The 26,925-nt window shown below is 45.1% G+C and overlaps 1 protein-coding gene across 17 annotated transcripts in view; it reads left to right on the forward strand.

Annotated features, from left to right (window-relative positions):
* LOC110985497 (uncharacterized) overlaps nt 1-26,925 on the forward strand; it is a 277,011-nt gene that overhangs the window by 154,081 nt on the left and 96,005 nt on the right. For 16 of the 17 annotated variants that reach the window (XM_087148960.1, XM_087148955.1, XM_087148956.1 and 13 more), the window contains 30 exons: nt 119-233; nt 683-900; nt 1,479-1,796; nt 2,404-2,570; nt 3,296-3,455; nt 4,746-4,814; nt 6,899-7,091; nt 7,664-7,896; nt 8,606-8,839; nt 9,648-9,794; nt 10,441-10,866; nt 11,469-11,789; nt 12,700-12,814; nt 13,187-13,404; nt 14,067-14,384; nt 14,973-15,139; nt 15,695-15,854; nt 16,452-16,671; nt 16,967-17,199; nt 17,860-18,093; nt 19,020-19,166; nt 19,828-20,253; nt 20,740-21,060; nt 21,590-21,704; nt 21,909-22,126; nt 22,992-23,160; nt 24,252-24,400; nt 24,698-24,864; nt 25,519-25,678; nt 26,528-26,747. In XM_087148960.1, the coding sequence (XP_087005086.1) occupies nt 119-233; nt 683-900; nt 1,479-1,796; nt 2,404-2,570; nt 3,296-3,455; nt 4,746-4,814; nt 6,899-7,091; nt 7,664-7,896; nt 8,606-8,839; nt 9,648-9,794; nt 10,441-10,866; nt 11,469-11,789; nt 12,700-12,814; nt 13,187-13,404; nt 14,067-14,384; nt 14,973-15,139; nt 15,695-15,854; nt 16,452-16,671; nt 16,967-17,199; nt 17,860-18,093; nt 19,020-19,166; nt 19,828-20,253; nt 20,740-21,060; nt 21,590-21,704; nt 21,909-22,126; nt 22,992-23,160; nt 24,252-24,400; nt 24,698-24,864; nt 25,519-25,678; nt 26,528-26,747 (6,358 nt within the window). The remainder of the gene's footprint in view (nt 1-118; nt 234-682; nt 901-1,478; nt 1,797-2,403; nt 2,571-3,295; nt 3,456-4,745; nt 4,815-6,898; nt 7,092-7,663; nt 7,897-8,605; nt 8,840-9,647; nt 9,795-10,440; nt 10,867-11,468; nt 11,790-12,699; nt 12,815-13,186; nt 13,405-14,066; nt 14,385-14,972; nt 15,140-15,694; nt 15,855-16,451; nt 16,672-16,966; nt 17,200-17,859; nt 18,094-19,019; nt 19,167-19,827; nt 20,254-20,739; nt 21,061-21,589; nt 21,705-21,908; nt 22,127-22,991; nt 23,161-24,251; nt 24,401-24,697; nt 24,865-25,518; nt 25,679-26,527; nt 26,748-26,925) is intronic. The other variant, XM_087148950.1, reaches the window with a different exon arrangement.

Raw genomic sequence — 26,925 nt, forward strand, 5'->3', positions numbered from 1 at the left:
AGAAAAAAAGGCTGTGGTCTTTGGCTAGCTCAGGTTTTGCACTTGTTGTCTGTCATTTGTCTTAATGGGAAAATTCTGTGTGTCTAACATGATGATGTGCAATCGATCCTCTCCGCAGACCGTGAGGATGGACGTCATCCAGCACTACAGCGATGTGGAGAAGGTCCGAGATACCGGTGACGACCTTGGCCAGGCCCACGTGGCTGTCAAGCGTGACACCGACTACAAAGTCGGTAAGTAACAGGCCGAATTCTGTGGCAGTAGTAGGTTTGTCTCTTTGTTCCCTCCCAAATTGTGATGTCAAATTTTGTCCTCTAGGCTTGTCATAGAACAGCATGAAACATTTAATATTGCATGCGATCATATTCAGGCTGTTGATATTCTAATCTGGTTCTGTATAAGCCACACTTAGTCAGGTTACGTGTATCCGAATTATTCTGCTGTAGCCTTGTACTATCAGTCACAAGTGAGTACTGATAAGTTAATGTGCACTTACCCGAGCACCAAATGAACACTGGAAATATGGGGTCGCTATTTTGCATTTTTAATAACATACGACCATGGTCCTGTTTATCCACCCCATCTACTAGTGACTGTTTATAAGCATGCACTGGATTGACTCACCAACCCGACAGGCTAAGCATTTTTTTTTTCCCCCCCACCAATCTTCAACCCCAACCAGACGAGATCGTCAAACGTTACCAGGCCCTGCAGGCCACCATCGACGACCGGCTGGAGGTCCTGCGGGACGCGCTGACCGCCGCCCTGGACCTGCAGGACCAGCTGGACCTGCTGCTGCGCTGGCTGGACCAGGCTGAGAACGATGTGCACAAGCTGGACAAGGGCACCCTGCTGGTCATTCAGAAGGAGCCCCTGCTGGACAACATGGAGGCCCAGAAGGTGGGTATTCCTCTCTGCCTTTGTGGGTGAGGATGAGAGTTGGGGTGCTGCCCCCTTGGGAAACTTTTATGAAGCAAAACAAAAAAGGGAAAAGATAAAAAAAGAAAATACAAAAAGGAACTAGAAATGAGAACTTTCTAGGAAAAAGCCTCTGGATTGGTGCTGAAATTTTTGTTGGTTCGAGGGTTGATATCACAAAGTAATTTCCTTCTCCCCATGGGAGGAGCCGTGTCCTCTTCTTGAGAGTGACCACAACTGTCCCATCTGCGAAAATCTGCATCATGTCAGCACCTTTATCAGACGGGAAAAGTTGTTTTTCCATTGAGTTCACTCTTCAGCCTGATGTGCCAGCATCGTAGAAAATTTGGGATTCACTTGGACTCTCTGAATTACAGATTTATTGTTTGTTCTGAGCTTGCATCACAGGACAAAATAAGAACAGAGATCAATCACATTTGAGATGTGCGGTGCATTTTAGGTGATTTTGGAGGAGGTAAAATTTAACGTTACACCGATGATTTCAAATCAGTTCATTCTCTGCTGCAGTTTCACATCGTTTTTTTTTTCTTACTCATCAGGCTGTCTTCAAGGACATCGAAGACCACAAGCCCACCATTGACACAGTCAACCGCCTGGCAGCCACCCACGTCCAGACCAAAGACCCTGAGGAGGCCAAGCTGATCCAGACCAAGCTGGACAGCATCAACCAGCGCTACGCCGCCGTGCGGGAGGCCACCGTGGACCACGGCCAGGTGCTGCGCTCGCTGACGGACCGGCTGGCCGACTTTGAGCGGCAGGTGGACGAGATGGAGGAGGAGGTGCTGCCGCAGCTCAAAACGCTGCAGTCCAAGGAGTTCATGCGCAAGGACATCCCCGTCATCAGCAGCAACCTCAAGGTGAAGAGAGAGCGAGACTTTGAAATCTACCTCTTTGCAGAAATAGTGCCAGCCGTTTCCTCCCTCCCCCCCGGATGTATGTGTTTGACCTAAACACCTCAGTGCCCACACAGATAGCTTTGATGCTTCATCAGTGCATGGATAAAAAAACAATCTGGTATTTCAGTGAGACAAAGGTTCGAATATGTTCAAGGAGCTTGAGTTGACATATGGTTGATCTCATGTGTGAACACTCACCCTTAAAAATGTGCTTAATTTTGTGCCTGCTCTTTTGCAAATCCAACTGGCTCACTGAAATTCCAGCATGCCATTATATATTGTCCCCTTGATGCCAAAATCCATGTCTAATTTTAAAAAATAATTCAGACACCCAATTCAGATATTACGGGCTTTACATCTTGTAATTGTAAACAGAATGTAAATTGAAATGTACGGTAAATTAATGTCACAATACGTATTGAGTTGATATCGTTTCCTCAGTAAAAAAGAAGAAAGTTTGCATTGGCACCCTTTGTTGAATTTCTGATACGTGCACAAGCTGGTCCCTGAAAATTCCCTTACATGGTTTCTGACGATAGTTTGCCTTCAATCAATTGATATATCACAGAGCATCAAGCAGAAGCTGGACAACCAGCGGCCAGTTAACAAACGCATCCACCAGCTGGGCGAGGAGCTGATCAGCGACCCCAAGGCCAACGACACCTCCCACGTCAAGGCCATCTTGGCCAATGTGGACGTCAACTGGGCCGCCCTGGACGAGATGGTGGCCAAGAGGTGAGCTATCCTCTCCCTTGCTAGCTCTAAAGTTAGAGGGGTTCTATTTGAGAAAAATCTAGAACCAAGCTCTTGTGCAAACCATCGATGCATTATAAAGAGGAATTCGGTCACCATGGTAATGCTATCACTGGTCAATTGCATTGTGATAGCTATTGCATGGAGCTGGCATTCTTTGACAGTTGCTTTGTACGAAACCCAACACGATGGTTTCTGCCATTAAAGGGGGCCATAGGGAGGTCCAGGGAAACGTTGCTTGATTCGTCCGAAATTCAGGAGTGTAGAATAGAGAATAGCTCACTTTTGCTCTATTGAACTTGTGTAGGAATGTATGCCAGGTATTTACCGACTTGTGAATCAATTGAAGCATTTGTTTTATTTATATACACTACTTGCCAATGTATTGGCTTTGTGGCCAAACTGTTGAGGGCACTGTTGTCCACTTCCACAAATCAGGTTAAGGCACTTGATGGTTTGCTTTGAAAATGTTCATGCCAATAATGAAGACCTGTGTAGACAAATGTAGGACAGTGTGAGCACAGTCATTTGTGTATACATCATGCATTTTTTGCCAACTTTGTGTAAGACAAAAGAACTATTACTAAAATGTCGAAGGATAAAATTTCAAACATTCACCTGTAGAAGGCTGCTACGTGCGCAAACCCTGCAGCACCTTTTTTTAAAAAAATTAATTGCCGTCTGTTCTTCTTCACCACCTTCGTCAGATCCAAGCAGCTTGACGACCTGCAGGACGCTAGCAAGAAGTACAACAGCATCCACAAGGACACCAACTTCTGGCTGGACGGCATGGAGCGACGCCTGCAGCAGGCCACGCTGACGGCCCGCGACTCGGGCGCCATCAAGGCCAAGATCAAAGAGCTCAAGGTAGGTCCCTCAGTTGAGCTGATTCGCCTCTTGCCACCCAGATGTACTGGAGGAATTAGGCAATATACAAAACAGTGCGCCTCCAAGTGGTTGCTACAGAAAGGCCGTTTTTTGCCGTGGGTTGTGAGAAATTGCTGACAAAATTCTGTTTGCCTGCTGCATACAGAGAACTTGATTTATTCCCAATGTTTGTTTGTCAGAGAAGATCTGTCAGTGTATTTGAGTAGCGGGTTGAATTAATCTGTTCTTCTTTCTGTTACATGGAGTGTCCCAATTTGTCAAAAATTTCCCCAAGTTTTCTACTACGTTAATTGTGGCAAGGCAGCCTTGCTTTTGTCGACCATAAACTTCAAAAATGGCCTCTTGTTGGGGCATTGTACTGTGAATTGTCCCTGTTGGTCAGCTTTTTCACTTTGTGTTTGGTCCTAAAAATGTTTTGGCTTTAATGGCTTTAATTCCTCTTCCCAGTTCTAAACCTTTGTTTTCTTAGTCGTAAGGTGATTTGTCTAAAATGCTCCCCTTCAAAAAATAAGTTGAGTGTAAGCTTAACGCTGTCCAGGAAATGCTGTGGATGAACAGTTTTGATCTGGGACTTAGGTGGTTGTAGTTTGTGAATTATGAATTAGCGTGTAGGTTTTTTATAATTGATTTACCATTGGCAAATTTAAATCAGTGGAGCCAGTCATCAAGGTGGTCAGTTTGACAATATTTTTTGATTACAACTGTAATGACCTGCAGTATTGGCATGCCCGGTTTGCTAGGACCGTACACCATGCGTTAGACTTGACAAAGGTTTGTACACCCTACAACCATTTGCCAGAAATAACTATGAATGTATCCACAAACACCACTGTGATGATCACTGGTAACAAATCATATTTATGTCGTAACTTTTTGTCTGTATCATCTATTTTATAATGAACCAAATCAATTTACCAAGGGATAATGGAATGTGTATTCACTTAACTGCGATTTACAAATGGTACTGATTTTACGATCTTCACTGCCACACTTAAACCTTAGAGAATTTAATAGTCAATTTCGAAGATTTACCTAAGAGATAATTTACTGACCATGACAGTCATATGAGATAATTAAGGTTACAGGTAACTTCAATGCCGTGCACCGGCAAAAGCATCTGCTAAACACTCACGTAATTGTAACACATGATTGTAAAACATTGGAAAAAAATACAATCTTAACACCTGTGGAACACCTTGTATATGAAAATACACCATCACCGACTAACCCAGTTGGTAATGTCTTCTCACCGGCCCTCTGTGTTTATAGCGGGGTCCTGAAGCAGAGGAGTTTGGATACGGAGATGAGGAACACAAACTGCCCAAATCAGTCAGCAAGGTAGTGACTCGGGTATATCACTCTTGAGGTCAAAGGTTAACCCAGCAGTTGCCATAATTACATCCACTGAATATTCACGTGTCATCATTTGCATGAAAGAAAATGGTCCATGCTACAACCATTGGTTTCAATTTCATGGAGCTGTGAAGCACAGAATCCTGTAAAGCAAATATGGGTTACCAGCCAAAAGTTTTAGTTTGCATTTATTTCAGTTGGTTGTTGGCAGTTGACCACATTAATCTAGCAATGAAAATTTTGGTCACCAGCCAAAATGTAACAGCGTATATGTTGACGGTGACTAGTACTTCACAGATTTTTGCTTGACATATTAAGCTGCTGTTGAAAATATACCATTCTAGTCAATATGTCGCTGAATGTGTGTTGATAGTGGCTGGTACTTGGCAAATACTTTATGAGCTGCTCCATGAAGTTGGACCCAGGTGGTGGCATGGTCCATTCTGTTCACTGTTTAACACCATCACAGTAATGAAGGAGATTACCAATGCAGGATGCTTAGATCTAGAGACTGGATCATGTCGTCAACCCATCAGTCCCTCACCAACTCATCTACTAATTCATTCTCGGGCCTATCGGTTGTTGTCTAAATCTTGTTCAGGCTACTTTGGATAAATCTTTGAAGAATTTCCCAAATGATGTACACAAAAACCAAGGATGTTATGCAGTGTTTGCATTGCATTGTTCATTTGAGTGAATGCTGCCACCATGGATTAGAACACAAAGGTGATTGGCTGATGGCAGAATTATTAGCAAATCCTGCAGTAAGCTCAACAGATTACTCAAAGATGGAACGATCACTCAGACAGACTGATTGCACCTAACATATTGCTCAGAAATCAGAGTATTCCAGATCTCATTTTGATCTGTCGGATTAACATTATTCATGGAGCATTGCCCATTTATACCCCTCAGACCTAATCACCCTGCACCATCCCCAAATTCTCAACATTCCCATCGTCCCGAGTTATATATTCATAACAGTGTGTTTCATTGTCGGTCAGTTTGTAACTAATGACTTGTCTGTATTTATGTAACACTTCATCATATTGTGGTTGGAGGCCCATGTACGTTTGGATTAATTGATTTGTCAGGTTGTCGTGTGACAGTCAACTCACCAGTGAATTCCAAGAGTAGAGATCTTTGTAACTTACTGTCATTTTGTTGTGGCTGCGAGCTGGAAGTGTCTACCTCATTCGGCCCAAATTCAATTTTGAGGTTTTCATTACTGATGATACGTGTTTCATCACTATCCATACATGCGTGTAAAGTTCAGTTTGAAGACAAGGGATTTTTGCAAGGATGACTGGAACACTCTGGTGTGGTTTGCAATTAGTATCGTCTTGGGTGTTCAATGCAAACATGAGAATTGTGCAAGGACCATCATATAACAGCATCTTGGTCTGGTTCCCCATTAATACGTGTTTGTTGGTGTGCTTTAACATTTCACCCTCACGACACATTACCCGTCTATGTGTTTGCATGTCTGTGAGTCTGATGTCATCAATAGCTGGATGATGTTAATTAATCAAATTCCTGATGAAATTTGTGAATTTGTGATGAAATTAGAGAGTTATTTTGAAATAGGATAAGCTCTCATCTCCTTACAAAATAAAAGCCTGGTGTTTGTGATGCAAAATGTGATGTTGTACACTGTACACGGCTGTTGCTCTTTAAGATGTGAAAAATCCTAAATTTTGGGCTGCAAGTCATACAATTGTATCACTCAACAAAACTAGATTAGAAAGGACAATTCAATATTTGATCAAGTGCAGATTTTTGGTCATAAATTTGTATTTTGGTAATTAGTTATGGCTCATAGGTTTTTAAAATACTTTCCTTGAGGTTACAAAAAAGGTGGTTCAAACACTGCCCAAAATAGAAAAAGCAGCCGTTACATATATCCAATGCAAGAAAATTGCAGCCCTTTCTGTTGAAGATTGTTTTTTCACCTTGCAGACCTCAACTCAAACCGTGACAGCTAAATCTAAATGTCTTGACATCTCCCGTTGCATCTATCCATGCTAATCTTACCACACTGCTGTCCAAATGATTTACCCCTCACACAGCCCCTGCTCCAAGAGGTGGACGACTATGAGCCTAACATCATCAACACCAACACTATCGGCAAGGACCTCGACCGGCTGATCAAGGATGTCTCCTCCCCGGTCTCCAGCAAGCCCCACTACTTCTCCACCCGGCAAGGCCAGGGCGAGCCAGCTGTGCCCGGCATCCCAGATGAACCTGACGAAGAGTTCAGAGGTATGGAGGGGACTTTCAACTTCATGTGGCAGACTTGTATGAAATGTACCATTGCAAGCTGTGCTTATAGAGGAGTCGCGGAACAGGAGTTCAGAAACAAATACGAGGAAGACAGACTGCCCAACTCAGTCATCACTCATCACTTGGGTTATCACTCATGAGGTCAAAGGTTCCCCCAATAATCACAACTGAATGATGAAAAGGGTCGAGATGTTTAACTATATAAAGGGAAAAGTGTTTGTGAACATTAGCTTACAGGAAATCACATGTTCGCTTAAAAGTTTGGAAGAGTTCTCAGAGAGTTTGCCCAGAGAGTAATCGCAGAGTTCTGAGGGCTCAAAGCAATTGACTCCAAACTCCTAGGAAATCTACACTGTGCTACAAGTGACAAGCACCCAGTTGTATCCATTTGCAGCATGGGCTGTGTTGTAACCCTTTTGGAAACATGATACATGCAGGCTGACTTAACATAATCCTGAGATGGAGAAAATCTTGCCTTGCAATATTGACATAGTTTTATTTCTTTTTCAAGCTTTTTTAATCCATAGTCGCCTTATTACCCTCTATTCTAGGTGAGACCCCCATCCAGCAGGAGCTGGACGAGGTCAACCGGCGCTACGAGGCCCTGCGCAAGCAGCTGCGCATCTCCCTGGACGACCTGGAGATCGCCGACCGCTGCGTGGACGAGACTCTGAACGTCCAGGACAATCTGGACTGGATCAGCGCTGTGCAGGTCAAGCTAGAGCAGACCAGGCCCCGGGCCACCGAAATCCAGCCGCTGGCCGAGGAAGTCATGCTCTTCCAGGTATGGTCACCCTCCTCACCAGTTGATTTTTCCCCCCCTCATTTGTGACTGAATCCTACAAAATGGGTCTTTAAGGCCATCATATTCTCATCAATTTCGTTTGGGTTTGCATCAGAAGGAGCAAAGGGAGGTCTTTGTTTTGATGTATCCAAGTATTTTGGTATTCTGATGAAAATGGGTACTGTGTGTGTGAAAAAGGTTGAGAGTTCTTACTGATTTACATGCTAAAGATCCTTTTAACAGGTTTTTTACTCAAAGAGTGGATCTGGTGGCTCACAATTCATTTTGTTGGGTGAAATAAGTGAGATTAAGGGGCCATGGTACCTGGACGGGACAGTATCCAACACATCACTTGTTAGACAGGTTTTGAGATTGATACAAACATTCTAAGGCTTGAAGGACTCTCTAATATCATCCATTAGCGTCCAGTCTTTTGCATGGTATGCTAAGCTGAGAAGACTTGAAGATGTAAGAAACTGACTGTGAAAAATTGGGGGATTGCTGCTATGTTTTGTGGCTGGCTGCATGATACACCAATCTGTGCTTTGTATGGAGAGATCTCAGACCGTTAGTATTGTTAATGAGAGGTTGAAGATTTCCACTCGCTGAAATGCCATTGCATTTTCTGACTTGCCTAAGAATTTTACTCTCAGTTTTGGAGAAAAGGTTTCTTTGATCATGAATTTGTAACTTGGTTAACCCTCTGCAGGAAGTGGCCTCAGACGTGGAGAGCAAGCGGCCGGACATCAGCGACACCCTGAGCAAGGTCAGCCACTTTGACCGGGAGTACGGTGAGCGGCTCAACCCAGAGCAGCGCGAGGTCCTGAACGAGAAGGTGGGCCAGATGCGGGTCGACTACGAGCAGGCAGCCCAGAATGCCAAGGACTGGCTGAAGGAGGACGTGGCCCGGCTGGAGAGGCTGCGACGGGAGGAGGAGGAGAGGGTGAGTGTCAAGTGTTGAAAGTTGGGTCATCACTCAGTACTCATACTCAGATGTGTCAATTGTTGATGGTTAAACTTGTCCTTGTTGGTTTGGTGCATTTCACTACTGTAAATTTTCTTGTCGATCCAATTTTTGTGACAGTAAAATTGAATATGCCTGGAACCCAGTAATCCAACTGTTTAGCTGTCTCAATCACAGACTGCTACTTAACATTAAGGCTGCGGCAATGCAACTATTAAGGGGCCTTTCTTTATGCACGTCAACCCTTGCACCAAGTGTTGCGTATCCGTCAAAATTGCTCTTGGCGTAATTCTGACGGCCAAACGCAACACACACATTACGTCAACAGAGTTGATTTTTGTGTCCGTGAAAATGAAATGCGTAAACGCAACACGTATGCAATGTGCAATGCACCCAAGAAATGTACATATGGAAAGGCGCCTTTACCATCATGAGAGGGTTGAATATCACACATTTCTAAGGGTATCAAAAATGCGGTGTGTTAGGAAGTTTAGACTATCCTCTTTCTTTTAGGTACTAGACTCCTGGTTGCTAACTATGAGTGCCCACATCATCATTAAATTCTAGTAAATTTATCAGAATCCGACCTCGTCAGCTGCATCTTTTCTTCTGAGATGTGCCAGAAAGTAAGGACTGGTGAATAATTACCAATATTCTAAGATCTCTACTTCCAGTTTGCCCTCTCTCTAATGTACTAAACCTTGCTTGCAGCAACATAAATGGCTTCATTAGGCCAGTTTAATTAACCCTGTTCAAATGGTCATTGTTGTTTGGTTGGTTTGCGCAGAGACGCATCGAGGCCCTGATGAAGGAAAAGCTGATAGTCTTGCTGGAGTTGATGGACTGGATCACCCAGGCCGAGGAAGCTCTGGGCTCCGAGCAGCCCGAGGCAGAGAGGTCCCAGCCCCTGGCAGCCCAGCTGGACAGCCACAAGGTATGCAGCTTACTTCAGGGAATGCTGAGCAGATTTCCATGCTGAGTAATAGATGGTTGGTAACCAGCACCATGCTGTTGAAATTCCAGTGTATTTTGGTTGGTAATCTGCTTTTTGATATGCCAGTTGTGTCTGCGGTTAGCATGTTTTCGTGCAAAGCAACTCCAGACAACCATTTCATGAATGTACCTTAAGCTCAAGAAGTGTTGAGGCAAAAACTAGTTGAAATGTTTTGTTACCTTCTAAAGAAATATGCTAACTGGTCATAATCAGTATTATATTTCGTTATGGCTTAGGGGAGAGCCTCTTATGTGGATGCATTCTCTGAGGTGTTTATTCAATTCAATTTCTGTGAAAAGGTTTTAAAAAAGCAGGTCCTGAAAAATAGATGATGTCTCAAAGATTTCATGTAGGACTCTGAATTTCTAGTTTTTAAATGGTAGTTGGAAAAGAATGTTATACATAGAAACCTGCCATGAAACCGTGAAAGAAAAAAGACACTTTTCCAAATTGAAAGTGAGATTTATACATTAATATGATTTAATGGACTTTGTTATATGGGCCAAATGACACTTGAATAAAACATAGCTTGTTTGTATTGTATGTATAAAATGTAATCGTTTCTTTCTCTGAATATGACAACTAGGTTCTTCACGCAGACATCACTGCTCATCAGCAGCCTGTCGCCCAGTGCATCCAGGATGTGGAGGCCTTCCTCAAGCAGTACGGCGAACGCATCAGCCGTGACAACGCCTCGAAGCTGGCCGAGGGCAAGGACAACCTCAAGTCACGTTACGACGTGGTGCTGACCCAGTCTTACAACCGGCTCAACACCCTGGTGCCGGCCCTGGAGGACCTGGGCAAGTACGAGAAGGACGCCACAGGCTTCGAGGACTGGCTGCAGGAGGCAGACTCCTCGCTGCGGGAGCTGGTGGAGCATGTGGGCACGGACTACCCGACGCTGAGGGGACAGCTAGACGAGCACCGGGTCTTCACCGAGGACCTGAATGACCAGAAGGGCGACCTGAAATTCATCAGCATGAGCGGCCAGAAGTTTGTGGATCAGTCCAAGGTATGTGCATCAACTTACCTTTATTGTATCCTCTCAATTTCTAAACAGTCTCAGTTTTAAAGTTGCTTCACATAATTTTGTGTTTCGGGAACAAATTTGAACATTTCCTTGTAATGTGATTAAGAATCACAAGCTCACAAAAAGGAATTATGCAGAGCATCCTTTAATTTTAAACCATTCACAGTATTTCAATCGTGCCAACTGATAGCAAGCAGTTGGAAAAGTTTTAACGTTAAAATTCAAATTTACCCCTAGTGGAGTTGCAGAGGTCTGAAATCATTCATTCACCATGCCACTGTAAGAGCATGTGGAAAACAAAGCTCCTGTTTCCTCCTTGGACGTCCGAGAAACAGACATTTTATTGCAACAGAGGTGTCAAGGAAGTGTGAAGTGACATTGAGAAATGACAGCCGCTTGTAAATTGGGCCAAAGTTTGACCTTTTGAAAAATTGAGTTACTGCAATTGAAATAGCAATAGTATAGTAAACATATTTGAAGTATTGTGTGCACGTGTATATCCTCCGTGGTTCTTTAAAATATCACATTTGGCGTAGTGAATTTGCTAACATGACGTAACACCACATCTTGCTTTCATTGTCCAGGCCTACAGGAAGATGCTGGCTGACTTCCGCACTGACGTCCTCTCCCGCCAGTTCAACCGCAACTTCCAGGAGGACCCTGAGCCCACCATCATCCGGGAGCGGACGGCCGCCGTCCACGCCACAGTGGACAACCTGCGGACCCGGTCCCAGGCCCATGGCGCCCGGCTGAGGGAGCTGGCCGAGAAGCACCGGCTCTACGACGAAGCTGTCGGGGTGTTCTCCACCTGGCTGCCGGACGCCGAGGCCAAGCTGGGGAGGCTGGAGCAGGAGCCAATCAGTGCCGATCCCATCACCATCCAGAAGCAGATCGACCGCATCCAGGCAAGTCACAGAGCAAGAGAGTCCAGATTCAGGAAGAATTACACTGAACATTCTTGCTGAAAAGATCATGAGGATGAGCTAGAAAACTTGAAAGTCTCAGCAATTTGACTTGGTGACTGCTTTATAATGTGTATATGTTGAATTTTTAAGCAAGACAGTTAACATCTTTGAATATTCTATCTCAGGAATGGCTCCAAGAAATGAGCTCAAAATTTAGAAAACAAGGGCCATTTTTCAATACTCAACTTCATCTCTGTCTCAGACTTCGTGTTGGAAACCTTGATTGTGGGCCTAAAGCGTTCAACTTAAATTGAAGTACCGTAATGTTTGGCTCTTTTGCATCTTACTTGATTTTTGTGCCACTGTCAAACTTACTATTGCGCTTGCAAGTCAGGAAGTGAAAAAAACAGTTGAAGCCTGAGATGGAGCCCAAGTCGAGTATTGGAAAATGGCCAAGAGTTAGCATAATAGGCCTATTTACCGATGACGTCACACTTTGTTTACACATGCACTCTCCTATGGAGCCATTTGTGGGTCCACAATCCACTGAGCACCATAGGAAAGCACACACTCAGGCAGTCTCCTTCAATCTGCGACTCCCAAAGTGGCGAGCAATGTCTGAAACCCCAACAATTCAGAATTCTGAGCTGAATGCGCCGACAACTTGCATATATCAAGCACAGCAGTGGTGCAGTAGAAATCTGAAAGAATGAAGCATGCGTATACCTTCTCCGGCCACTTCAATGCAGTGCTGTCTTCACACTCCGTGCCAATGTGCCAAATGAAGTTGGTCACAAAAATTGACCAGAATGCACGGAAGGAGACATGCTATTGAATGGGATTTTTTTGTTGGAGTATTTTTTAATGATGGCTTGTCTTGTGGTTTTTGTTTTTTTTTATTTTGTCATAGGACTTTACGGATGATGTGGTGGCCCACGCCAGTGATTTGGAGAAGGTCAAGGACACGGCCACCGACCTGACAGATACCCAACCCGAGACCAAGCCCCAAGTCGACCAGACAACAGGTAAGAGAATCAGAGTTAAAGAGCTCTATTCCGATCAGGAATGTCCTCCAGCGGCTTTCCAAAACAAGTTCAGTGCAAGCTCTGCCTCACAAATTGTTTATATATTTGGGGGGATGAGTGATTGGTTTCATTTTGATAGCTTGGGGCTTTGCCAAGGATTGGGCCAAGAACTCTGGCAGGAATGAGAAATTTGTCAGTATGTTATTTGTCAATTAATATTATAACAAATGAAAATCACTTAACCCCACAAAATACTGATTTTCTACCCCTCTGATCTATCCAACCTTGTGATTGTAATTTTAGTGTTCATTAATGACTTTGTTCTTGGTAGACTCAGTACTTTTATTTGCCCTCCCCCCTCACCTCGTACAGCCGACCTGAAAGAGCGGTACGAGGACCTGCTGGCCCGCCTGAAGGCCCGGCTGGCCCAGCTCCAGCAGGCCCTGGCCGACTCGCAGAGCCTGCAGGAGCGTCTGGACCTGCTGCTGCGCTGGCTGGACCAGGCCGAGCGTGACGTGCACAAGATGGACAAGGGCTCCGTCATCGCCGCCAAGAAGGAGCCGCTGCTGGAGAACATCGAAGAGCACATGGTGAGAGATGGTCACCGCTGGGTTTTTTTTTTTTTTTCTTTCTTTTTTTGTACAAATTCTTTCTTCCACCATTCTTTTTGTGGTGTCCCAAATATCTGAACACTCACAAACAGCCGAGTAGCCACCCTAGTAGGAAGTGTGCATCTGCTTCCTGTTCCTTCAAAAGATTTGGAATTGCAGGCTTCCCCACAATTGACACCGTTTTAAAAATCCTGCTGTACCCTAGTCTGGAACCTGACAGATAAGCCCCGAGTGCACATAGGAGGCAGTGACCAAAAATATGACTGCATGGTAAACAAAATACTCTCGAGCAATGCTGAGAGCTCACTGACTGTGTTGGACTTTTATACAGTACACAGGGCCCAAAGGACTTGTGGCGAAAATGTCACAGTCCCAAGGACAAGGGTTAAGTTCCACAGGGTGCCCATCAGACCAAACTTAAGTTGCTCAGCATGAGACAGTTCCAGGACAGAAGTTCTTGTGGCTAAAACTGCTCGTGATTGGAGTTGTTGATTTGTCCTTAGCACGTAAACTTGCTAAGCAAGTATCATCCTCAGCAGTCTCAAATTGTAATCTGATTTAAATTCTACTTGGATTTGAATTTTAAACATTTTTGAAGGGTATAGATCTAAGTTTGGGACCAAATTTGTTTGGGATTGCAGCTGATCCACACTGACATCGAGGCCCACAAGCCGGCCGTGGAGTCTGTCCAGCGGGCTGCCGCCCAGTACCTGGAGACGTCCAAGCCCAGCGAGGCCAAGATCGTCATGTCCAAACTAGACAGCATCAACAGCCGCTATGGCCAGGTGGCAGAGGTGACGGACCGGCACGGCGACCAGCTACGGCTGCTGCAGAGCAAGCTGACCGACTTTGACCGGGAGGTGGACCAACTGGAGGACTGGGAGATGCCGGTCATCGAGGCGCTGGAGGGGCGTGACCTGATGAGGATGGACATGAACCAGCTGAGTCGCAAACTCAAAGTAAGTCAAACCTGTCGTGCCAGGCACGCATATGATCTTCTTCATTTGTGATGGGATCCTGCAAAATGAGTCTTGGAGCCGTTCCTCCCATGAAGTATATCACTTATTTTGGCATCGTGATAAAAACAGAAATTATACGGGTGAAAAGCGTTCTCTAAAGACCTAAAGTTCTGTACTTGGTTCAGTATCGCTGTAGAGTTTGAATTTGTTGTTGAGGGACCCATTTTGATGCATGATTATGCTTCTTGCGTGTCATAAAGTGTGCATTAAACATGACTTGATGTCATTGAATCCTTACTCTGTGTTCATAGTTAAGCTCTTCGGCCCCAGCTGTGATATGTTACCATGTCAAGCTGCTGCATATCTCACCATAATCTGACACCACTGTAAAACGCAGCCGTCCTCAAAGTACTTGTAGACCATGCTAAATCCTCCGGGTTACACATTTTATCGTGCATGAAGTTAGGCATATGACGTGTACGTGTTCATGCTGCGAGTTTGTTAAATTATCAGGGTGGGGGTTAATGTGCAGGGCCCAGAGCACCGACTGGGATCATTTCCTTTGACCCCTTCTGATTTGATCCACAGGACTATAGAAGCCAGCTGGAGAACCACCGGCCCCAGTACAAGTTGATCCACCAACTGGGTGAGGACATTGTCACCAAGACCAAGGCCAAAGACACCAGCCACATCAATGACGTTCTCAGCAACGTGGACACCAACTGGAAGACGCTGTCCAACCTCCTGGAATTGAGGTAACAAAAAGGATATCTTGAGATTCATGGAGACTTTGGAATGTCAGCCGTGTGTGGGCACTTTTGGGCCTACTCACAGACGTTAGACCTGAGGACTTGAAATTCTCTAACATGTTGGCCACTTCGATACTAGGATATAATAATGCGACTTTTACTACTGTCTGATTAGCCTGGCATCCAAGCCTGATTCTGTCTTGCATAGATATTTAAATGTGCAGTCCACCGTGTCAGAGGTCACAAATATAGTGTCACATTGACTGTTCTCAAACTTGGCTGTGGGCCAAGTTAAAACCAGTTCACAGTAGCAGTGTGTGACCTCTGGATTGAAGTTATAACACTGCAGAGCCAGTTTTGCACACATTCTATACTTGTCCTGAAAACATTGTGAGAGGAAGTTTTGGCCAGGGTCCTAACACCATTTTCATTTTATTTCATGATTTCAATACAATCACCCTGGTCAATCAGTAGTTGATACTTGTCACGTAAATGTTGGGGATGGAAGGAGTTCTGCAGAAGTACATCTCCCAAAACTGAGGGTTTTTTTTTTTTGTGCAGGGAGAATCAGCTGGATCAGAAGCAGCGAGCCACGGCCAAGTACAACGAGGGCTACCGTGACACCAGCGGCTGGCTGACCGGCATGGAACGCAAGCTGAGCCAGCTTCAGCCCGTGGCCATGGACGGCAAGACGCTGGACAGACAGGAGAAGCAGCTCAAGGTAAGAGGCTGCGGAAAAGAGAACATAACCTTCAGATCAGTATCGGATGGCAGTTATGAGAAATGCCGGACACCAGGGCTCTGGTCTCTTGTCGATTTTTGGGGGTCAGAAGTTGTAGATAGAATTTCAGATTGCTCTCCCCAAAACAGCTTTGGTGATGCATTGACATGTGATTGAGATACAAAAATTCTTTTCGTTTTGATTGTTCCCCATTAAATTCTTTTCAGACCAACTTAACATTGGTCAGTTTCTGCTCTGCCTTTGCGTGGTATTTTCCGACACCTTAAAGTCAACAAGCATCTTTTTTTTCTCTCAGTTTCTTTAATGAACCTCACAAGAAGGTCAAGTGTAGAAATAAACCCTCTCTACAGAGAGGTTAGATTGAACGGACCTCCAATCCTCGCAGCAGTTATTGAAACTAGAAATTGGGTGTTCATCTACTGATTGTGGATTGATATTGGGGCCCTCTTTGAATGAGAATAATCCCAATGGTGCAAGAAATTCTCTGGAAAACGTTTCCTTACAACAGTGGCCAGCAGTGTTACCAAACAGCTCTACCATTCGTTTCCTTAATTTTTTTCTGATTCACTTGTGCAGCCCTTCCAAGTGGAGGTGGCCACCTACAAGCCCGTGGTGGAGGAGCTGAATCGTGTGGGCAACGGCCTGGACGTGCTGCTGCGTGAGCTGCAGGTTCCCCTTGCCACCAAGCCCCACTACCGCTCCAGCCAGCTGAGTGGCACCATGACCAGGGAGCAGATGGAACAGCGGGAGATCCAGGACCGCATGGACAAGAGCATTACCCAGCTGGAGGCACCGGGTGAGACAGGGACCCAGACCCCATCGCTTCCCTCATTCTGTCCTTTTTTACACCCAGTTTTGAGTATATTTTTCAAAGTTGAAAGTAAATTATTCTTGTTTTTCAAATTAAGAAATTTCAGGAGAAAAATCACCTTGGCTATTTATATGTTCCCAGTAAAAAAGTATCAGGCTGATCCAAATTGCTGGTTTGAAGGGTAACTTAACAAGCTGTGCACCCAAAGCATGAACAGGATGAGCAGCCATTGTAGTAACTGCCTCTTGTCATTTTCTCAAATTGACTTTGCCCTTCACAGAGGATTCGGACATCCAGCGCCAGCTCTCAGACACCAACCGGCGTTACGACGCCCTCAAGGTCAAGTTGGCCGACCGGCAGGAGGACATTGACCTGGCCCGACTCTTCCTGGACCGGCTGGGTGTGGTCAATGACCGGCTGGACTGGTGCGCCACGGTGGACAACCGCCTGATGAAGAAGAAGCCGACCAGCCGGGAGCTGGAGCCGCTCAAGAAGGAATACTTCCAGTTCCAGGTCAGTCCGCTCTTTCGAGTTCAAAGAAAGAAACAAGTTGCAACTACGCAGGAAAGAGAACTGTGTGGGACAATTCAAGAACTAGGGTTGGAGATCTCCATTGATTTTAACACTAGGGTTGTATGTTCAAATCCCACCTTGATTCAGTTTTCTCTTGTTTAATAGACAAGTTTCAGAAAAATCCTGTGGAGTCAGTCCCCTTGGTGTACGTGCTGGTTTATAGTGTCGTTGTTTGGAAATTTGTTGCGAAAAAGTATTGTTTTGATCTGTTGACTGTTCCCTGAAAGTTTGCAACAAAAGCTCATCTGACTTGGTGATTATCAAGTACATTGTTTTCATACCATTATGAAAGCTTTACTGACATTCTTGAGGTCTTGAAGAATTATTCAGAACAAGTATAACCACCTTTGCATGCGACCATCCGAGCTTCAACAAATTTCGTTTCTTTGGCACAGACCAAATCTGGATATCAAATGCACCAGCAAGTTACATGACTCCTCTGCTCTGAATATTTGAAATACTGGCCAAACTTGAAAGTAGATGCATAGGTAGGGTCAAAAAAAGCAAAGCATCTTGTCACGCAAGGAAACCTCTGCCATTGTCGGTCTGTTCCTGCGAATCATTGCCTTTTTTGTGTGTCTCTTTCCTCCCCCCCCCCAGGATGTGCACGACAGCATCGGCTCGAACAAGCCGGCCGTCCTGGAGACCATCGTCATGGGCGAGCAGTTCCTGCAGGAGAACCGTAGCCGCCTTTCGCCCGAGCAGCAGGAGGAGATGCAGCACAAGATTGACGAACTCCGCATCTACTTCGACCAGGTGGATGGCCGCAGCGACAAGATCAACACGGACACCCAGCGCACCATCGACCGACTGGAGAAGGAACTGGAGGAAGAGGTAACAAATTTAAATCTCCCCCCCCCCACTCCAAAATGACAGTGTCCGAGTTACATGGCTACGGTTAGAGCTAACACATGCATCTTTGAAGCCACTAGCTGGCAGCTCTTAGAGGTGCATATGTTGTTGTGAGCCGTAGCCAGGTTATTTTGGACATGGCCAAAGAAGTGGACATTGGCTCAAGGAATTTTGTGACATGTTGGTGACCTTCTGTTTTGGGTCCTGCACCAGTCTTTCATTCGGGCCACAAATAATGATGGTGCAGTTGGCAGCATACATCTTAGGTTCAGGGAACAATTCAGACTGTTCACACTTAGAAAAAACCTTGATAAGCTATGCGCTCCAGTGTGGTGCCCTTACCTTTTAATGCACACCAAACCAGGAGTAGCTCTTTGGGCCGTAACAGCTGTTTTCTTCTGACAGGGAAATAGACTTTCTTCCAAAGGTACATGTGAAAAGAAAGAGTCTGATCATTGTGGGGTTAGAGGTCACCCCTTAATCTCCCAGGCGCAAATCACACAGAGCTATGTTAATCATAAATATGTAAAGCTATACACTTCTAGGAAACCAAATGCACATCAAGCACTCCAGTTTCAACTTTTAAAATCTCCTGTATGGATCCACAATGTATTTCATTTTAAAGAAATTGTCACAATTTGTTTCATCAAGATGTCAAAATAAGGCAAACGTGTTCATCTTCACTCATGTGAAAACCAAACAAATGAAATCAAAAGTTCTGTAGACTCATTTGTTAACTTGTATGTATTGTGCACGTTTTCCTTTATCATTTCCTATATTTTTCCTTTATCATTTCCTTTATTTTTCCTTTATCATTTCCTTTATTTTTCCTTTATCATTTCCTTTATTTTTCCTTTATCATTTCCTTTATTTTTCCTTTATCATTTCCTTTATCTTTCCTTTATCAGCGGCGCCTGCGCAAGCTGTACAACGATTCTACCCAGTCAGTGGTGACTCTGACTGACTGGGTGACCGAAGTGGAGAAGCGTCTGGCAGCCGAGCAGCCCCAGAGCGAGGAGGTGCCTCAGCTAACCAAACAGACAACGGACCACAAGGTAAATTCTACAGTCTCACTAGGATTACCAAGAGATTCTTCCTAAACTGAATAAAAGCTATAAAAGAATACACATAGGTATTGTGTATGAATTCTTTAGGCTACTGTTGGGCATGGTCACAATACAAGAGCCAAGGAGAAATTGTTGATGACACTTGCTAACAGTTTCTTTGCAAAGAAAATACGGATGTCATTGATATAGGCCTCGAGACATAAAATGATGCATAAAGTTAACTGGGCCCTCTCAGAATTATTCAAACTCGTAAGAAAAGATTGATTAAAAAGTGCCTTTGTGAACTCGAGATTCTGTATAGGATATGGTACACAGTGATTCAAAAACAAAGAACATGGGATGTCCCTGACCTGCTTGCATCAAAATGTGCACAAACACATAAAATCTTTGGGTGAGAGGAACTCATCCAAGTGTGGCAGCATAGTGGCAATGGTCTTCAAGTCTCCTTTAATCGGTTTCATACACAGGGCTCAGTTTTTTCTTTTCTTCCAGTAAACTTGCGAATCTCAACCATTAGTGTAGGGGATCAACTGTTGTGCTGGCTGCAAACATTTTGCTGCTTCACAGACCCGCTAGTCATTTTTATTTTTCAAGTTGTTTGTTTTCTAAACTTAGTGTTTTTTTTGGTTGTTTCTTTCCCCCCCCCCAGTCCCTCCATACTGACATCCTGAGCCGTCAGCAGCCCGTCATGGAATCCATCCACACGGCCACTCAGCTCCTGGACCAGTACAACAACCGACTGAAGGACCAGGACATGTTCAAGCTGCGCAACCTGGCCGATGACCTCAAGGACCGCTACGACCAGGTGTTGGGCCAGTCCTACGGCAGGCAGAACAAGCTGTCCTCGCAGACGGAGGAGCTCAAGCGCTTCGAGGGTGACAGAGGCGAGATGGAGACGTGGCTGACGGCCGCCGAGCAGACACTGGAGTCAGCCCAGCGCCAGGTGGGCACCACGCCAGAGGAGCTGGAGGCCCAGTACTCCCAGCAGAGAGCATTCGCCGACGACGTGGTGAACCACGGCGCTGACCTGAAGTACCTCAACAAGTCTGGGGAGAAATTCTTGGACAGTGCTAACGTAAGTGGCGTCAAAATTGTAACTAAGTGAAGCTGCTAATTAAGTCATCTCTCACCCCTTATTGATGTTGCATTGAACTTCTGCCTGGCACCTTTGTCCTGCTAGAGTGTGTAAGGCCAGTTGATGTTGAGCTATTGCCTTGATGCCCTCCACCAACAGACTTTTTATCTAATCCTTTCTCTCTCTCCTCAATTGCACCATGCAAAATTATTTTCTCAACACCGTCATCCCCTCTTCAGCATATTTACCCCTTTGACACACAAGTTTATCCTGTCATGTCAGCCCTTCAATATGTTGAAAAACATCCGTTCGTGCACAAAGTTCATTGTTGCCGAAAATCTTTCCATTCAGGTGTTTTTATGACATGCAGATTAAAGATGTTATGATATAATTAAGGCACAGTACTTGGTCCACCAAGCCAACTGATATACACATATCCAAATGTCATCAAGTCATTTAGCCTGTCCCTGCTTTTTGCTTCAACAGGGGTACCGGGAAGAGCTGGGTGATTTCCGCACGGCCGTGCTGACCCGCGAGGAGCAGCGCGCCTTCCGTGAGAACCCGGAGACCAACCTGATCCGCGACAACGTCGGCGTCATCAATGAGCGCTACGACAACCTGAAGGTGCGGACCAATGACCACACCAACCGGCTCAGCACCCTGCTGGACAGGCACCGCCGCTTCAACACCAACGTGCGGGGCACCGACCGCTGGTGCGACGAGACCCGGGTGGAGTTGGACCAACTCCTAGCCGAGCCCATCGCCGCTGAGCAGGTCAACATCCAGAGGCAGATCAACGAGCTCAAGGTATCCACGAGAGACGAAATTGAGTCTCAGAGGCAGTGCGCCAGACTATGGAAAGGCCACCATGGGCATCATTTTGATTTGGGTTTTATACAAGCAAACTGGTGCCAGGTTCGCACAGAACATCTCTTTCGGAAAAGTGTGGTTTCAATCAGAACCAGTGGTTTGTGATTGACATTTGCGCCCGATTGCGGTGGTCGACCAGTATGCTCTGAAGAAGATGGCAGGATGCTGGTCAAAATGTTGATTCCAAACCAATGGCCCTTATGAGGACCGCACTTCCTCTCAAAATAGATATCTTTCCTGATATGTTGCCTCTGCAAACATCACCAGCTCATACGTTTGACATGCAAAGGTGCAAATCTTGCTTAATTAGCAAACTTTTAATACCTCTAATGTAAACCTTCATGTTGACTAATTTGTCTGAAATATCAGAATAAACCAATTCAGTCATCCTTTCAGGCTTTGATTTGGTTGTATCGTCCAACTTCTCCTTACCAATGTTCAGCATGTGTTAACATTTTTTTTCCAGGCCCTGAATGATGACGTTGTCCTCCATGGTAAAGATGTCCAGGCCGTCAAAGACTCGGGCGATGAGGTCATCGACGTCCAACCAGAGATCAAAGAAACCGTCAACCGAACCAAAGGTATTCAACTTAGCAAGTGTCATTTTGCGCAGCATGTCAAGAAGCCATTTCTATAATTGATTGAATAACAGTCAAAAATTAAGTTTAAAACAGCATTTTGAACTACAAAAATGCACAGCTATTCATTTATTCATTATTATGTGCCAAACACTGTTTTGTCAGATAAAGAGCAGATATTGACATTTATATGACTTGCTTTCCCAGCCGGCATCCAGCAGAAGTACGACGCATTGGAAGGCGACATCGCTGACCGCATGCGCAGGCTGCAGAAGGCCCTGGCCGACAGCCAGTCAGTCCAGGAGAGCCTGGACGGCCTGCTGAAGTGGCTGGAGGACAAGGAGAAGGCCCTGCTGCACATGGAGAAAGGAACAGCCATCGTGGTCAAGAAAGAGCCGCTGGTGGAGAACCTGCAGGAGTACAGGGTAAAAGATGATCCCCCAACTTGAAATAAGTGAGGCTTAAGTCGCAAGAGCCTCTTTTAAATCAGAGACCTTTGAGAGAATCTTGCATAGTACAAATCACTAGGAAGCCTCAACATTTTTCACCCACATTATGTCCATTTTTATCAGGATACCAAACTGAGTGATGTATTGAAACAGAGGTCAGTATGCTTTTTCTGATACAAACTAAAAAGTTACTGAAGAAGGGACTTTTGAACTTTTGGGGGCTTTACAAATCTCAAATTTGCCTCTTGTCTTGGGGCTTTGTCTCTGACGTTTGTCTTGGGCGCTTTGTCTTTGACATTGAGATCACTTGTAGGCTTGTAAATATTGGGACTAAATGAAACTGCTTCCATCTTTGCATTGATGCAATTTGGTTCTTCTCTAGCAAAACGGAACTGTTGTTGGACCAACATCTCCAAAGTCAGAGGTTGAAGTAAGGAGAAAGTTGAAACAAAGCTGCAGTTGAGAAATCTCTTTCATGAATTATTTGTGTCGCCAGTTCCCTCCTCCTTAAACTACGGATGTAGATGTTGTCGTAAATGGGTTGAAACAACATTTGAACGTCAGTAATTTGTTTTTGCAAAATGCTGTTGAATGAAATTAAACTCATCTAGATTTTGAGCATAACTTTATAGTTTGATGTACTTACTTATACTCTGAGCGAAAGGCCAACACCCACTTAAGAAAACTGAATCCATCCAAATCCATCCCTGTTTTATTCATTTGTCTTGATGCCATAGAAAAAATTCCAGGAATTGCTTTGTATCAAAACTAGCCTGTAAACACTTTTGTGTAGTCTGTACAATGTTAACGTTACCCCTGGATTTTGGCTGCTCTTCCTCAGCTCCTGGAGAAGGACATCGAGAACCACCGCCCAACCATTGACCGCGTCCTGCGCTCCACGGCCGACGTGATCCGCCAGCTCAAGCCGGAGGAGAAGGCTATCTACCAAGACAAAGTGGACAACTTCCAGGACCGCTTTGGCGACCTTACGACCTCGCTCAAGAGGCACGGTAAGAAACTTGACACTTGTACATACTTGACGTTGGTTCTTTGACATTTGCCCCAAATCATCATCTTCCAGAAAAGTGGTAATGGTTGATTAACCACTTGCTGCCAGGGGACCCATTTTCGAGCACGTAGGCAGTAGCACTTGTTAATTGTAGGGTGTGGAAGTATTACAGTGTACAATGCACACTGTAGAATGTAAAATTGATTCCTCAAACATTGTTTGTAGCTGGTGTACAATTTGTAGTCTTGTAATACTCTAATCATAATCTTGGCAAACCAGTGATACTCTTGGCAAACCAGTGATACTCTTGGCAAACCAATGATACTCTAAGCAAACCAGAGATACTCTTGGCAAACCAGTGATACTCTAGGCAAACTAGTGATACTCTAGGCAAACTAGTGATACTCTTGGCAAACTAGTGATATTCTTGGCAAACCAGTGATATTCTTGGCAAACTAGTGATACTCTTGGCAAACCAGTGATACTCTAGGCAAATCAGAGATACTCTAGGCAAACCAGTGATACTCTTGGCAAACCAGTGATAGTCAAGGCAAACCAGAGATACTCTTGGAAAACCAGTGATACTCTAGGCAAACTAGTGATACTCTTGGCAAACCAGTGATACTCTAGGCAAATTAGAGATACTCTAGGCAAACCAGTGATACTCTTGGAAAACCAGTGATACTCTAGGCAAACCAGAGATACTCTAGGCAAACTAGTGATACTCTTGGCAAACCAGAGATACTCTAGGAAAACCAGTGATACTCTTGGCAAACCAGTGATAGTCAAGGCAAACCAGAGATACTCTTGGAAAACCAGTGATACTCTAGGCAAACTAGTGATACTCTTGGCAAACCAGTGATACTCTAGGCAAATTAGAGATACTCTAGGCAAACCAGTGATACTCTTGGAAAACCAGTGATACTCTAGGCAAACCAGAGATACTCTAGGCAAACTAGTGATACTCTTGGCAAACCAGAGATACTCTAGGAAAACCAGTGATACTCTTGGCAAACCAGTGAAGCACATGCCAAGACCCGGCTTACAAGTGTTAGTTAACCTTGGAACCTTCTTTCTGTCCTTCATTGTCAGGCGAGCTGCTGCAGACACTGTCAGCCAATCTGGTGGACCTGGAGAAGCAGCTGGACACCCTAGAGGAGTGGCTGGTGCCCCTGCTGGAGGAGCTGGAAGGGGCCGAGTTCAACCGTAAGGAGATCCCCGAGCTGGACGAGACACTGCAGGTACGGAGTCTTAAGCCCCTCCTGTTGCTAAATTTGTGGAGTTTGAGCTGCAAGTCAAAAATTAGGTGCAGCTGTTCATTGTTGAGCAACTCAGACTATTGAGGTCTGGCAAAAATGCCAGGGTCAGGGTTGTGTTACTCCAGCATTGCTCTCCACAAATAGCTGTCCACAAATTTCCTACAAATACCACCTTGATAGCCTTTGTACAGTCTCCAAGGAGTTACAGTTGATAACTTTCACGGAGAAATCTTGGATGTTGTCTGAATAACCAGTCGGTGATTGCCTCCCTGTCCACAGTTCATCTCCCAGGACGTTGAGAGCCACCGTCCGGAGTATCACACCATCCATGACCTGGGCGAGCAGCTGATGAAGCACCCCAAGGCTGGTGACACGTCCTTCGTCACTGCCGTCCTCACCAACCTGGACCAGAACTGGCAGTCCCTGGATGACGTGCTGGCCAAGCGGTACGTCCATCCCATGCAATCTCTCAATCTTGAACAAATGATGTCCTCATTTGTCTTCTTTTTCATGGTTTTAGAGCAGAATAAAGTGATTACTGTGAAGCTAAATTTGGTGTTGCAAAAACTTGTTACATCATCAGTGCAGTACAGTTTTCCCAATGGAGTATTTGTGAAATGTTTCCAAAACATTTCAAGTGGCTCCTTAATGCACTAAGGCTTAACTCCATTCCTCCCGTGCACTGTTGCTACAGCTTTGTGTGCATTCAGATGAAAACATTGGTGACAGGCTCTGTTTACTATTCAGGAATATAAATGCAAACCTTCATGCACTTGAGACCTCAGGCTCCGCTGAGTTTGCATTACGGAGCCATCAGCAGTATTTGTACAGAGTCTGTGTGAACCTCCTCATTGACAGATGGAAGGGGGTCCAAATGACCCCCCCCCAAAAAAAGCAGCTGTTTTCTGCTTGTTGTTTTTAAATTTAATGAGAAGGACAATTTTGAGGATTAGTTTGTTTCCTTTCATCCCCAGGGCATGTAAACACGCTTAAGAAATCCCTTCAATAAATCCTAAATTTGTTATCCCCCCCCTAAAAAAAAAATTGGTTCGGGATCTGCCCTTGAACCTCCTCTCTCTTATCTGCCTCCCACCCCGCAGACTCCAACAGCTAGAGGACAGGCAGGTAGCCACCAAGCGCTACCAGAGCCGGGCCAAGGAGACCAACTTCTGGCTAGACAACATGGAGAGCAAGCTGAGCAAGCTGGACCTGACGGTGCAGGAGGCCAAGGCCGTCGACCTCCAGATACAGCAGCTCAGGGTGAGGGTCAAACGAGTGCTGTGAATGGGTGCCCCTCTGTTACTGGTTTTGTTTAATGATAGATGCCGGTCTAATTACATGTGGAAGCTAAGCAGATTGGAGATTGCATTGTGAGGATATTTTTCTCGGCAGTAATGAGCCGAGCGCAGGGTTTCTAGTATGTCTCAGTTGTAAGCAAAGAGATTCTGTTTGCTGCAAGAGAAAATCCCCAATAATCATTTAGCTTATCAAAATCATTAGCAAGGAATTTAGGCGAGTGAGCGTTGACATATTCAGACAAAATCGGCCAGTGGTTTGGCAAATGGTTGTATCTCAAATTTGCCCTTGTTAAAAGCAAACCCAATCCTTACAGGTTTTGTGAGGTGTTTCTGCACTTCAAATTCATGGTGACGTTCGTGGTGATCATGTCCCGTAACCAAAAAGAGAACTCAAAATTTTAAGGAGAATCCTCCCAAGATGAAGTCTGCAGTTTCTAAATGGAGCGCTCCACACTGAATGACTCTCTAAGATGCTGAGATTTCCAGCGTCGTAACTCATTCTGGCCAGTTCTGTATGCAGTACTGGAGGATGTCTCTACTCATCCCCATGCTGGAGTCATGCCCGCACAGTTCGTACTGGCAGAAAGCTCCACAGCTTTGTCTCAGATTTTAAAAAAAACAGAAAAGCATCTTACAAATGACCACCACAGGTCAGCATTCGTGAAGTCCACCTTTCTGAAGGACAGTGGTTGTATCTTGTTATTTACAAGAAGGTTGGTGCTTAGCGTAGCGCCTAGCATAGGACAAGTTTGTTGTGGAGTGATACCCTTGGCAAGTGGTTCAATTGTTCCTCCAATGCTTTTAACATCAGCCACTGCAGCGAGAGATCACTGACTACCGGCCCAAGATCGTGGAGGTCAACAAGGTCGGGGCAGCCCTGGACAACCTGATCCGAGAGGTGATGGCCCCCGTGGATGCCAGACGCCACTACTGGTCCTCCCAGATCGGTGCTCAGCTTCAGACAGACTGGCAGCCACAGAAGGCCAAGCCCAGGGAGCCGGCCGACCAGGTGGACAAAGGCTTCCTGGAAGGTAATGGAGAGGTTTTTGCTTACAGTCGGGTACAGGTTATTCTTTGGTTCCATTCATGTGTGTACATATGCTCGGCTAAAAAATCCAAGACAACAGCCTCTGATGAAGATTACCAGTCTGACAAATGTCCTTCTTTTAAAACTTACTACCGAGTGACTGTTAAGAAGTCATCCTCTGT

Source organism: Acanthaster planci, linkage group LG18 (assembly GCF_054643075.1).
Source record: "Acanthaster planci isolate LZ-2023a linkage group LG18, COTS_SCS, whole genome shotgun sequence".
Taxonomy (NCBI): domain Eukaryota; kingdom Metazoa; phylum Echinodermata; class Asteroidea; order Valvatida; family Acanthasteridae; genus Acanthaster; species Acanthaster planci.